General features: G+C 42.0%; 1 protein-coding gene across 1 annotated transcript in view; it reads left to right on the top strand.

Moving 5' to 3' along the window:
• LOC149524135 (protein prune homolog 2-like) overlaps positions 1-14,313 on the top strand; it is a 103,624-nt gene that overhangs the window by 12,488 nt on the left and 76,823 nt on the right. Inside the window, exons 2-4 of the mRNA XM_089779535.1 lie at positions 9,357-9,429; positions 12,694-12,706; positions 13,880-13,984. Coding sequence (XP_089635661.1) covers positions 9,357-9,429; positions 12,694-12,706; positions 13,880-13,984 — 191 coding nt within the window. The remainder of the gene's footprint in view (positions 1-9,356; positions 9,430-12,693; positions 12,707-13,879; positions 13,985-14,313) is intronic.

The following is a 14,313-nucleotide window of genomic DNA, read 5'->3' as shown; positions in this document are numbered from 1 at the left end:
TCTATTCACGATCTTAAATTATGAGCTTCTTCTACCTGAGCTGACCGACCCAGATCTGCTAATGAAGCCTATAGCAAGCTCAAGTTGCGTGTAGTCCAGCCAGCTACTAAAGAAGAACAGAATGCCCCAATGAATGGGTGTTTGTTACATATTCACCAGTTAAGCCCCACATAAGTCCTCTTTTCATGGTCTACAAAGTGGCACACAGACCTTGTACTAGTGCTGCACAGAGGCAGGGGTGCTGAGAGCCACTGAACCGAACTGTAAACTAGGGATGAGAAGGGTTAACTGGAACAGAACTTGGGCAGGGGTACTGTGCTAGAGATTTTTAATAAAATATAGGATTTTCTTTTTACAGTACAGGAAGTCAGCTTACAGCAGCCACTTCTGTATTAGAGCATTTCAACCTTGTATTAATACAGAAATAGGGATTGAGATCCTCATGATGTGAGATGCCACTCTTAGGGTATGTCTACACTACAGCACTAATTCGAACTAACTTAATTCGAACTAAGCTAATTTGAACTAGTGCATCTAGACCTAAAAACTAGTTTGAATTAGCATTTTGCTAATTTGAACTAGCATGTCCACATTGAGTGGACCCTGAACCAAGGTTAAGGATGGCCGGAAGCAGTGCCGGCAGGGCATCAGATTAGGACTTAGAGCATGGAGCTGCTGTCTCAGGCTAGCCGAGGGCTGTGCTTAAAGGGACCTGACCCCCACTCTGGACAGACAGTTCTCAGGGGTTCCCCGCTTGCAAAGCAGTCCTGGCTTGGAGTGCCCTTAATGCCCACACTCAGAACATCACAGCACTTGGCCATCAGCTCGGCTGCACTTGCCGCAGGCTGCCATCCGGGCGGGGGGGGGGGGGTAATCGGGGGGCTGCAGGAGAGTTTCCATCCCGAGGAGCCCGCAGAGCCACCTCAGTCTTCCTCATTGGGGGCTCGTACCCCATTCCCCCCTCACATCCTTTCACTTACCCATCCCTAGTTCCCCTTCCTGATGTACAAAATAAAGGACACGTGTGTTCAAAAATAGAAACTCTCTTTATTGAACAAAACTGGGGGAGACTGGGAAAAGGAGGTGGGAGAGGGGAAGAGAGAGGGTGGGAGAGGGAAGGGCAACTAAAATGAACAGGGGTTTGGAACAGGTACCATATGAAAAGAGGCTAAAGAGACTGGGAGTTTTCAGCTTAGAAAAGAGGAGACTGAGGGGGGATATGACAGAGGTCTATAAAAGCATGAGTGGTGTGGAGAGGGTGCATAAAGAAAAGTTCTTCATTAGTTCCCATAATAGAAGGACTATAGGACACCAAATGAAATTAATGGCTAGCAGGCTTCAAACTAATAAAAGAAAGTTCTTCGTCACAAAGCAAATAGTCAACCTGTGTAAGTCCTTGCTGCAGGAGGCTGTGAAGGCTAGAACTAGAACAGAGTTTAAAGAGAAGTTAGATAAATTCATGGAGGTTGGGTCCAAGGAGTGCTATTAGCCAGGGAGTAGAAATGGTGTCCCTGGCCTCTGTTTGTGGAAGGCTGGAGATGGATGGCACGAGACAAATAGCTTGGTCATTGTCTTCGGTCCATCCCCTCCAGGGTACCTAGTGTTGGCCACTGTCGGCAGACAGGCTATTGGGCTAGATGGACCTTTGGTCTGACCCAGTATGGCCGTTTTTATGTTCTTATGTTCTAAGCTCAGGGTCGGGGGTCTCACTGGACCATCTTGATTTTCATGCAAACCTGCTCCTGGGTTTGCATGTGGCCTTTGGTGGCCAGGCTGGCAGCTATCCTACCCTAGATGGCCACTTCCCTGTGCCTAGTGCGGAGGTCGTGGACGTTGGAGGCTTCCCCCCAAACCTGGATGAGGTCCACGATGTCCGCACTAGACCAGGCGGGCGCCTGCCTCTTACAGCCCCGGACAGGCTCCTGGGAGCCGCCAGCCTGGTCCCGGGAAGAGGCGGAGGGCTGAGTGGCAGCGAGTGGCTGGCTCGTGCCGTGCCAGGTGCAGGGTCTGCTGGCTGGGTGCTGGCAGGCTTGCACCTGGCATGGGCATCGTAGCCAGACCGTGCCCCTTTAAGGGCTCCGTGGCCGGGAGGGGGGCAGACAAGTTTCCCTGGTGGTGCCCAGAGTGACCACCAGGGAAAGCTGGGGAGGGCTAGTCTCCCATTAGTTCGAATTAAGTGGCTACACAGCCCTTAATTCGAACTACTTGATTTGAACTAGGCGTTAGTCCTCGTAGAATGAGGTTTACCTAGTTCGAATTAAGCGCTCCGCTAGTTCGAATTAAGTTTGAACTAGCGGTTTGTATGTGTAGCTCCTATTAAAGTTAATTTGAACTAACATCTGTTAGTTCAAATTAACTTTGTAGTGTAGACATACCCTTACAGTGTATATTTGCTAAAGTTGTTGCAATCGTATGTAGGGTATACAAAGCGGATGCTTACTGCAGAACAAATAAAAGTTTCTTACCACAGTAGTCTAGCAACATTATCCAATATTAACCTTATTATTTGCTGAGAATAAAGTTAGATGAAGAAGGGAATGTTAAAGTAAAATACCAGAGTTCATTTCCTATTTGAGTACAAGATTGCAAGGACGGTTTACTGTTTGAGTATATAGAAAGCTCAAGCTATCTATACTTCTTGAGCAAACTGGGCTTGATTCTCAGCTGATGTAAATCAGTGTGCTCTGTTGGCTTAAATTGAGCTATGCTGATTTATACCAGCTAAGAATGTGACCCCATGTTTAATTAATTTCATGCCTCACACTGGAACACCAACAGTCAGTCTTTTAAAAGTGAAAGAGTGGTTTCATGTGATTCCTGCACCAAATACGTATTTTATAAAGGTGTATAAAAGCTCATAAATCGTAACCAAAGTCTGTTGGTTTTCCTTGGAGAGACAGGGATTAGTTTAGAAACACAAATGTCACTTATCTACGAAGGCTGCTTTCAGGTTCTCAGAGTTACTGACACTTGAGTATGGGTCTGCATTAGTACAAAGAGTCTCTACTAGGCAGAATAGATTCCTTTACAAATTTTGCTAAGTTGGAAGAGGAAGCTCACATTTAATCTCCACTTTTTTCTTTGAGCTAATTGATCATCTCCAAGACTCAGCTCTGCATAATATAGTGTAAATGCTGGAGCTCCAAGCTGGGACACAGCATTTAATAATTCCTAAACTGGAGTTACAAATGAGTGTAGCTGCTTTAAGTCGTAAGGCTACGTCTAGACTATGGGGTATTTTTAGTCCTAAGACTATGTCTAGACTATGGGGTTTTTGCAGGATATCTCTGGTATCTCGCAAAAACCTTGCCACGTCCAAGGAACTTGTTTGCTCTTCCGCTTTTTTTTGTGGAAGAGCAAATGCGCTCTTTCGGGGAGCCCTGTATACCTCATTTCACAAGGCATAAGGGCTCCACCAAAAGAGGAGGCTTTTCCACCATTTGGCCCCATCTAAACGGGGCCAAATGGTGGAAAAGCTTGTTCCACAAAAGCAATAAAAAAAACTACGCAAATTGCAGAGTGCAATTCGTGTAGCTTTTTCCGATAAAACCCCATAGTCTAGACCTAGCCTCAGTTAACAAACTCTACTAACCCTGGACCAATGGCACTGAAAAGCAGATCAGGGTGTTCTCATTGAGAATACAACAGCAGTTCAGCTGGGATTGAAGAGTAAGCACGGAAGCAGCCTACCAGGGATGCTGTACTCAGGAGAGAGAATGCTGATGAAAGTAAGCACGGGGCTCTGCAGGAAGAGCAAAGGTACTGCTTAGAGAAGCATAAGAGAAGACAGCAAGATCATTCCTGTCAAAAAAAAAAAAAAAAAAAGAGCAGACATCAGGGGGGAAGTAATCCTGCATTCCAGAGTAGGGTAGGAAGACTGTGTAGCTAAACTCTCCAGGGAGTATAGGCCTTATGGAGTCTTCCAGTTAATGAGGAATGATCCTCTGCAAGCCAAGAGGCTAGTGAAGTCATATTGACAATGAACATCGGCTGCCTGTGTTATGTTGATTGTTGACCAGGAGTAGCCATTGATGGTAATAAAAACCTGGAGAGAGAAATCTACTAGTGCAGCCGTGGCCAACCTGCATTTTCTTAAAGGGGGAGAGCTTTATTTTTTATTTTTATTTTTTGCTCTACAACTTTGCCCCGGCTCTTCACGCTGGATTCACTGATATCTTGGCTCTTTGCCCAGAATGGGTTGGCCACCCCTGTACTAGTGTCTGAAGAAACTGGCAAATTAACAGGCTGGATTTCTCAGGAAAAATATTTACAAGCAGGTTGAGGTGTCATCAAGTGACAGGTAATACTGCAGGTACGGTGTGGTTCTGAGTGCATTAATACAAATTTGGAGCACTACTATCAGACTGTGTGATGATCCAAAGGGATGGCATCTCTTTGTTCACAAAGTACTGAAAATGCTATATGAAGTTGCCTTAAGGCAGCATCACCTTGTACATTGATTATATTATCACGGACACATTACAAGATTGAGCCCTAAAAGCTAAGTTTTGAAGAGAAGATTTTGCAGCCAGAAAAAATAGCATTATATATTTTCAAATATTCTCTTTACTGTAATTTCAAACCTATTTGTACCATTTTCTTTTCCACATCTTAATTGCCCATTAATATCTTTTCTTGAAATCATCATAACATAATTTAGCTATAGACAGTGAAAATGGTGTCTATTTCTGGAATAATGTTTGATAATTTATAATCTGCCATGAATTCGTGTTTCTTCCCGAAGTAACCCCTGTTGATGTTACATTGTTTGTCAATAATCATTAGCTGAGACATTGATATCATTACCTTTTAAAGATTGTATTTCAAATGCTGCATCCTCAGCAGAACAGATCCAAGGTTAAAAAGAGCTGTCTGCATGATCACCAGCTAAACTGCACACAGGCAGAATTGGAGAAAAACCCCTAGATCTTTGGCACCAAACACACAAACTTTTCTCACTTGAGCTAAAAAAGAATATCATTTAACACTAAATAGTAAGTTGATAAGCACTGAGCCACACTTAATCTTATATTACAAAAAAACAACAAATGGTCTGGTAGCACTTTATAGACTAACAAAACATATAGATGGTATCATGAACTTTCGTGGGCACAGCCCACTTCTTCAGATGACCACAGTTTTGAGTTTAAGATGTGCAGACCCAAAATAAATGGGGGAGAAGGGAGATGGGGGAAGGAGGGAAAAAAAAGAGGAGGAGGGTCGGAAATAAGGAGCAGAGGGTATGAAAATATCAAAGGGAAAAACAAGTAGGCAGAACTGGCATCTATAAATACCTAAAGATTGGATAGTTGAAAAGAAGCGGATGAGGATCAAAGGATAGCAATAGCGAGAATTTACACAGACAAAGAGCTGTTTGCACGTTCACTGAATGTTAGGTTGATAATGTCCCAGCCATCTCTCATCTCGATGGAGGCCATTAGCATGAGAATTGAACTTGTGGATGAATAGTAATTCCAACACCTCTCTGCGTATTTGACTTGTAGAATTCATTTGCAATGTTATCTACAAGCGGGGGACAAATAGAATTGCTGAGCCTTTGGGCAAGGTGTGTGTGAGGTGGCTCCATGCTCGTGGAAGGGGCGGGGTCTCAAGCAGAAGCCTTGAGTGCATTTGAATTGCTGGGCCCTAGGGCAACTTGAATCTTTACTGCCACCCCATTAGTGGGGCTGTCTACAGCCCACTGCTGTTGCTGCTAGAAGTCTGATATTCCACACATCCAAGGGCAGTATTATACATATTCTAACAAAACACTGATAATATGTTTGTGCTGAGTAAGGTATTTGCAGTCTTGGAACACAGTAGGCTTCCTATGATTTTGTGAGGCATGGGAGCCACTGCTTAGCTCTCTGGGTAATAAATATTGGAATATAAGTGCTTTAAACCAGGAGAGAGCAATAAGCTGCACGCGGGCCACGTGTGTTTTGACAAGGTTAAACCCTAGCTAGTCACCAGATGCTTTATTTACCTGAGCATCTGCTGGAGTGGCCGCTCACAGCTCCTTTTGGCTGTGGTTCGCTGTTCCTGGCTGATGGGAGCTGTGGGAAGAGGAGGCTTCCCACGGCTCTCATTGTCCAAGAACAGTGAACTGTGGTCAACGGGAGCTGCAAGCAGCCGCATCTGTTGACACAGGTTAATAAAGTAAACCTGGGGAATCGCGTCCGGCTCATGGTCTGCTTATTGCCCAATCCTGGCTTGCATTATAGGACTTACTGTAACTATGGTGTCCAATAAATGCCTGGATCAAGTGGTAGAGATGATTAGGACAGAAAGATGTGTGTGATGCTGGCTTATATTGCTCTCTGGACATTAACTTTGTTATTTAACTAGTTATCAGTAGGAAAGAAGACGGATGGTTCACTGGTTAAGGCACAAACAGGAAACGGGTTCAATTCCCTGCTCCACAAGTCTTCCTGTGTGACCCTGCAGAAGCAACTTAGCCTTTCTAGAATTCAGTTCCTCATATGTAAAGTGGGAGTAGTATTTCCCTACCTCACTGGGATGAATGAGAATAAACATATTAAAGACTATGAAGTGCTCAGATACTGTGGTAATGGGGGAGTCATAAGTACATAACATAGAAAATTAAATATTTAAGAGATCAATTCTATATTTATGGAAGGACCCAAACAAGGTATTGATTATCAAAAAGGTATCTTGTTTTGTTGTTACAGTTGAGCATGTTCTTGATTGTGCCACTCAATGTGGGCAGCAAGAGCTGAAACATTTTCTGCTCTATTCATTCTTGCAGCAGGAACTTCCTTTAGGAGATGGACTTCCAGAGCAGGGGTGACCCTGTCCACAGGGACATCACATAAAGTATCAAAGGTTCATTGTGTTTCTGTTGCCTAGATGTTGTTAGTTACGCTGGAGAACGTGCTGCCATGAATTGTATTGTATATTCAAATGGTACCTGTAGTGAGTTACCTGCTCAATTTATCTCTAAGCCCACCCCTAAAATTGTGAAATGCTGCTTCTTGCCAAAACAAACCAAAAATTACTCACATATAAGAGAAACTCCTCCTAAAGCCAAGCAATCAAAATAGCTTTCCTTGCTAGAATTTAGATTCTCCAGGAGGGAGCATGGAAGCAGGCAAGAAACCTGACTTCACGTGAGCTATACAGTGTTATTCTATTTTGTGATCAGATTGATAGAAAACTATTTAAATGGGCTTCTTTATTCCTTGCACTTTACTGTTCCTCTCTCCCCCCTCCCCTTTAAACCTTTTAAAAGTTAAAAACAAATCTTATAGGAACCTTCCTTGGGTCTTCAGTGGAATATCCTTGCCTCTCAGTTTGTGGCATTGATTGGGATCTCTTTTCCTCTGGGCTCTGCCCGATCCTCACATGCAAGGAAGGAGGTGCAGGCTCAAGGACAACAAACTCAGACTGTGGCCTGGACTAGGGATGTTAGGAAGCAAGTAATTAGCTAATCGTGTAGACGATAGAATTTCTGTCAACTACGTAGTTAATTGATAAGGGAGGAAGCCTCAGTCCCAGCTCCTGCCAGTTCCGGGAGCTACCCCTGCTGTGGCTCTGCGGTTTAAATGTAGTAGGAGCCAGGTGTGCAGGCAGAGCTCTTACTATATTTAAAGCTGTGGCTGTAAGTCCAGGATCCTGTGTGAGTTGGGACTGAGCAAGTACGGCTCAGTCCTGGCCTGTGCTGGTCTGGGAGGAGTAGGGGAGGAATGCAAGTCATAGAATAATTGACTCCACTACTCACGTAGATCCTTAGCCTGGACCCTAGCCCAGAGCTTGTACTCTCAGTCCCAGCAGCAGTTGCTACATAACCCCTTGCTTAGCAGCCCATGAAGCTGCAGCTGCAGATCCTCCTCTAATCCAGGAGAGCAGAAAAGCTCAGGTCACAGCAGAGAACAGGGGCAGGATTTTGTGCCAGGTCTAGCCAGTGAGAGGGTGAGGGTGAGAGGTCAGATTCTCTGTTTGTTCCTTCCTTGGACAGCCAGGGTTCTGGTGCCCAGGACCACATTTTGCAGTATGACATTGCTGGCGGGAGACTTGGGATCCACATTCTGCAAGACAATCATTTGACCCCAAGTTTCTAATCTTTGTATTTGCTTCATTTCTGAAGATTAGCCTCATTTGCATCTCTCTCTTGGATGTACATGAAAGAATGACTTTAAAGGCAGAAAGGTGCCTGTGGAGTGGGTATTAGTGCTGAGTTCTCATCATTCCCTATAGCACTGGTGGTCTATGCTATCCACCAATTGCCTGATATATGGTATCTAATGTTTTTCTACAAGCTTGTGGAAGTAGCTAGGAAGCATTATTCCAGATCAACGCTGCTGCTTTTTTTCAAGATCATCTTGGCCTAATGAGATCAGCATGCTTTTATTCTGATAATGGAGAATTTCATATAAGAACATAAAAATTAACTTAGCTTTAGGTTAAGCTTAACCTTTTAATAATAATTAAAGATGACTCGTTTTTAATGATTTTCAGAGGGGACATTGCCAGGCATAACTTTTATTCCTATAAGGTAACATTTAAATATCTATTTACTGGACTTTTCATTAATAATTAGTTTCATCATGCATAATTCAGTTAGTACAGAGTGCCTCTTTAAAACTACTGCGGACATACTATTTTGCAATAAATAATCTTTAGGAGGGAGAAACAAGATGAGGTCTCAAACCTTCTTTTCAGCATCATATTTTTTTATACTTTTAGAAAAAATTAAGCCATATAATAACTAGCTCGCCATTACTTGAGAATAGGCTAAAATTATGAATGTGGATTTCTACAACAGATCAGACACTAGATCCATGATGTCTAACCAGTTCTGAAGCAGTAGCCACTACTAGTAGGCAAACTAGCTGCACTCAACCGGCCAAATAGCCACATGTGGCTAGTGGCTAGCTTATTGGAAACCATGGCACTACATGATTTAATGGTCCCTTCTGACCTTAAATTCTATGAATCTATGAAATAACATTGAAAGATCGTATGGATATATGTTTTAAAAGGTATGTTTTTGATCAGATATGATAAAAATATAGATTTTGTGAAAACTTTTCACAAAACACAGGTCAATTAGAAAGTTTTCATGAAATTCTAAAAATATGGGATGGAATTGGTTTTAAAATTAATTTGTCATACTACTGAACACTGCAGCATTGTTTTTATGTATGGGAACCTGAAAGTTATAATATATGGGAACTTACTAGTGTATTCTTTTTGTGGTTGATAGAAGTGAACAGCAAACAGGAACCAGCAAAAATAGTGAAAGTTATTTTTAACATTTATTCACTTTTAATCATTGTGGGTGTTATGAAAAACATAGATAAGGACATTTTTATGTATTTATTTATTAAACATAGGAATTTTAAGCTTACCTTTAAAAATCTTTACTGCACTGTTCAGGACAGGATTCTTGGTTTATTTGGCACACAGGTAGGTACAGTGAAATAAGAAGCAGTATGGAATAGAATTACAAAATTTAAGAAGGAGATGTCACCAGGCTAACTGCACCTCTGACATCTTCTTGTCTGTTCAGTTCTGTTCCTGGAGCCATCACCTCAAGGTTGAAAGCCATGCAGTTCTCCCACGTCCCCTGTGATCAGCAGTCCTAGTTTGTTTTCACCACTTGCAGTTGTATCCCTTCCACAAGGATAATGGTAACTAGTGATTACACTGTCTTCTTAAACCAAAGCATTATTTATTCAGAACAAAAGCATTGAGGAGAAAAATGGATCTTAGAACAAAAAGCGGTCTATCTGCTTGTTTGTCTTTCTCTAAGCATCCTATTCCTGGAAGTTAGGAAGGTCCAGAGTCTTTTTTCCCTCTGCAGAGCCTCTCCCTGTGCCAGTACATCCCCTTTGACAGCTCCTGACAACAGAAGCCCCCTTCTCTCCTGAGAAGAGATTTTTAACTGTTTAGTGACTGAAAGAGACAAGGTGGGTGAGGCAGTATCTTTTATTAGACCAGCTTCTGTTGGTGAAAGAGACAAGCATTCCTGCTCCACAGAGCTCTTCTTCAGGTCTGAAGTTCTTTTGATCTCTTTGTTCTCAGCATTCCTGGAACAATAGCTGTGTCATGTACGGCATGTCTACTCTACCAAGTTTTGTCACCAAAAACTGCCTTTTGGGGCAGGGCAGTTTTTACTGAAGAAACCATGAACTAATGAGTTTTTATTTAGTCATTAGTATGACACTGAAATTGTCACTATTTGGTAACCCTAAAATGATTTGAATATGTGTGGTGTCAGTACAGCTGTCCCACTTTAAGCACTCTAGTGTAGACATTGCCTTAATAACTCCACTTTTATGCAAGGTAGAGCCAATGTCAATATAGTTAGGTTGATGCAGTGTCAGTGTAGGCATTGCTTTGCTTACATCGACTGTTACATCCCACAGTACCCCACACTGACAGAACAGTTGGTAGAAGTGCTTCTGGTGAGGACACACACTGCTGACGCAAGAAGCAACGTGTAGACATGTACCAGGGATGTAATTACTGTGACAACTGTATGATGCCATAATTTAGGTCAATTTAATTTTGTAGTGTAGACATGCCCTAAGGCAGTCACTCATTTGTATATGTATATTTGCCTGTTTTAACCTTGTAAATGACTCTCATTTCTTTTTCTTAATAAGTTTTTAGTTAGTTTATTATAGGATTGGCTATAAGCATTGTCTTTGGTGAGAGATCTAATGTAGAATTGAGCTGGGGTAAATAGGGACTGGGAATAACATGATTATTGTGATACTTTGGTATAAAGGACCATCTGTTGGAAAGATGAGGGCAAGATAGACTGGAGTACAAAAGGGGACTGACTGTGGCTCCATGTTAAGGCTATTTTAGTGCTTGAGGAGTTCACACCTGTTATTTAGTTGGTGAAATGTATGTATAGAACACACCGTCAATTTGGGTGAAGTCCGCCCCCCCATGCTTTAGAAAGTGGACTTGTGGACACAGATATGTGTAATTCAGAGGTGCTTTGAGCAAATTAAGATTGATAGGTTACATGAGATAATGTCATAACCCACTGGATCTGTATATTTTGGTGTATGTATCATTTGTGTGTGTTAAGTTCCATATGGAGTATGGAATATTTTATGCTTTTAAAAATGCAAAGGCAAGCCATCAAGGCTGTTTCTCTCAAAGCCTGATCAACTGTAAACAACTCTTTTGTCCAAGTCTTAGCAATGGTTGATCCTAGGAAGTCATGTCACCTACCTAACTGGTAGGTCAGGTAGCTTCCCATGCAAAAGGGGGAATCTTGAAAACAATGGGAAACTTGCAAGCTTTTTGTCTTTGGCTGGCACACTCCAGAGAAGGAACCAAAGACCCCAGAGTGAGGAACAGCCCTGATTTGGAAGGCTTAGCTGGAAACCGAACAGTTTTAGGGTGAGTGTGTAATAAGTTTATGTATTGAGGTTTCAGTGTTAGAATTAAGTAAGTGTTTTCTGTTATTTTGAGTTTGTAGTCTACTTGGCTCTGCCTGTTCTCACTTTATTACCACTTAAATCCTACTTCTTGTACTTAATACAATCACTTTTATTTTCGGTCAAGCCCAGTGTAAAGAATTACTACCTGGGGGAGCAATCAGTGCATACATTCCTCCTTTCATAGTTAAAGGGGGCTTACCTATATCATTCATTTGGAGTTCTGATCCCATTTAGGGAATGGTTTCCCAGGAAGCTGGGCCTTAAGCTGCATTTTCCTTGGACCCGAAGAGATTCAGTGTTTGTACTGCTTCTTCGGGAGAACAGTGATCTCAGCTTGGTGCATTGGCCAGGAGAGACCAGTGGAGCTGGCCCAGCAGGACCGGGCGGTGAGAAGCCTCAGGGTATGTCTAGACTACATGGCTCTGTCACCGGAGCCATGTAGATTAGTTTACTAGACATACCCAAATGAAGCGGCGATTTAAATAATCGCCACTTCATTTACATTAAAATGGCTGCCGCGCTGAGCCGATCAGTGGTTTGTCGGCTCAGTGTGCTAGTCTGGACGCTCCACGGTTGACATCAAAGGCATTTGTCGACCGCCCCGCTATGCCTCCTGGGATGAGGTTGACCGGGGCAGTCGACAAATGCCTTTGATGTCGACTGCGGAGCGTCCAGACTAGCGCGCTGAGCCGACAAACCACTGATCGGCTCAGCGCGGCAGCCATTTTAATTTAAATGAAGTGGCAATTATTTAAATCGCCGCTTCATTTGGATATGTCTAGTAAACTAATCTACATGGCTCTGGTGACAGAGCCATGTAGTCTAGACATACCCTCAGAGAGCAGGCAGGTGAATGTCAGTGGCCTTGGCAAGGGGTCTTCTGTTACCACACCCTGTCACACCTGCCTCTTCACAGTCTGCCCCAAGCTTGGTCCTGACGATCATGAGCTGCTCTGGACAGCTAGACATAGGGAAATAAAGAAGTAGAGAAATATTGATGATAGAGAAGATGTACATTTAAGTCATAGGTGTCTGGTCCAGACAGTTTTTACAATTGCATTGTTCAGAAAGATACCTTGCTTCAGTAGTTTCCTTCTATGTGCACAGGAGATGGGGAAACAATTGATCTGGGTTTATTACCAAAGGTTATTTTGAATTATTATGTTCTACATAATGGAAAAAAAAGACCCAAACAAATCCTGTACCTCTTTTTTTTTCTATCCAGGTAGAATGAAAATTAGACGTTTGTATGTTTTTTTATTAACAGGTTTACAATTGAGGCAAGTATGCTAATTATAGCCCTTTGTAGGAAGATTAGATTTCATTTGAGAAAGTGTAGACAATTAATTCAAAATAACAGAATGCACTTCAACCTTCAAACATGGAAAAGAACCTGTTTAATTGTGTATGTTTGGATGTGAGACACCTACATTAGTGTCAGTCAGGTTTGTTTCTCAGACTAAGATGCACAGCTCATTAAAAAGCAATAGATCAGAACATTTCTGTACAGTTGGCATTTCATTAATGATGTGTTCAAGAAAAAGCTTAATTCACCACCATCTGATGTGTGTGTAGGGGGGAGGGTATATATGAATGTTTATGAAGTTCTCTGAAATACTTCACATTTACACAGCATGTTTGGCATTTCCCTCTCTGGCATTTGGAAGGGACCCAGTTTTACCAGATATTGAACATTCTTAATTCCCATTGCTGTCAGTGAGAATTAAAAGCATGCAGCACCTCATGGGGGCGTGCTCATTTTCTTGCAGGATCAGGCTTAAGGTGTTGCAAATATCAGGCCAAATGGCAGAAAAAGAAAACTGCTGCAACTAGAAGGCTATGTCTACACTACCAGGTTATTTCAAAATAAGCCCCAAAATAACTATTTCGAAATAAGCTTATTCCTCTTCACATGCAAAAGTTATTATTTTGAAATAACAAGCCCATTATTTTGAAATAATGGGCTTTGTAGTGTGGATGTTCTACTTGTTATTTTGAAATAAGGGGAGTTATCTTAAAATAACTCCCCAGTGTAGACATGCCTGAAGTTACCCTGTATTGTGATACAGGATACTCCTCGTGCCTCATGGCTGCTTTTCTCACTAGGTCTGTGTAGTTCGCCACTCAGGAAATGGATTTTCTCATTGTCCTACACCATTGATTTTAATTGGAATTCTTTCTCTGACCTATGTTTGTCTGGAGGTTATCAGTTCAGTCCATAGGATCTAACCCTGGGTCTCTTATGCACTCCAAGCCCCTTCTGAATTTATTGGGATTTATGGGTGCCTGGCAATTGGACTGACCCCATAAGAAGCACATACATTAAACTGGCTGTCTGAAAAGTTTTACAGTTAAGCAAAACATTTAGATATATCAATAGGTAAGTTAAATGTCTGCATTCCTTGCTATTTTCATGGTCACCTTTTAAAATGCTCTTATATCATATGTTTCAGAACCGGAGCAAACGCCTGGAGAAAGTCCATGTTGTTCTTGGGAATAAACCATGTGATTTGGATTCTCTCATTTCTGCATTAACATATGCCTACTTCCTAGACAAGGTAAAACAATGAGATCCTGACTTATGTTTTTATTTGCTGAGCATTAAAACATCTATAACAAATAAGTATACAAAATTAGGCTCCCTTTTCAGTCAAACACAAGACCCACTTTGAATTAGTGGCAGATGTCAGCCTTTTGTTATACAGAGGTAATGGTCTAGAGATTATCTACATACAAGAAATGAATGGCAATAATGAAAAAACAAAGAACATCTTAATGCAACACAGGTGAAATTCATTGTCAACACATGGCCTGTTTATCATGAAAATCTCCCTTAAGTGATACATAGAACTTATGCAAATCTTCTGCAGAGGGTTGGGTTTATCTT

The sequence above is a fragment of the Pelodiscus sinensis genome, chromosome 6, assembly GCF_052426305.1.
Source record: "Pelodiscus sinensis isolate ZL-2025 chromosome 6, ASM5242630v1, whole genome shotgun sequence".
Classification (NCBI taxonomy): Eukaryota; Metazoa; Chordata; order Testudines; family Trionychidae; genus Pelodiscus; species Pelodiscus sinensis.
This window is presented reverse-complemented; position numbering and strand designations above follow the sequence as displayed.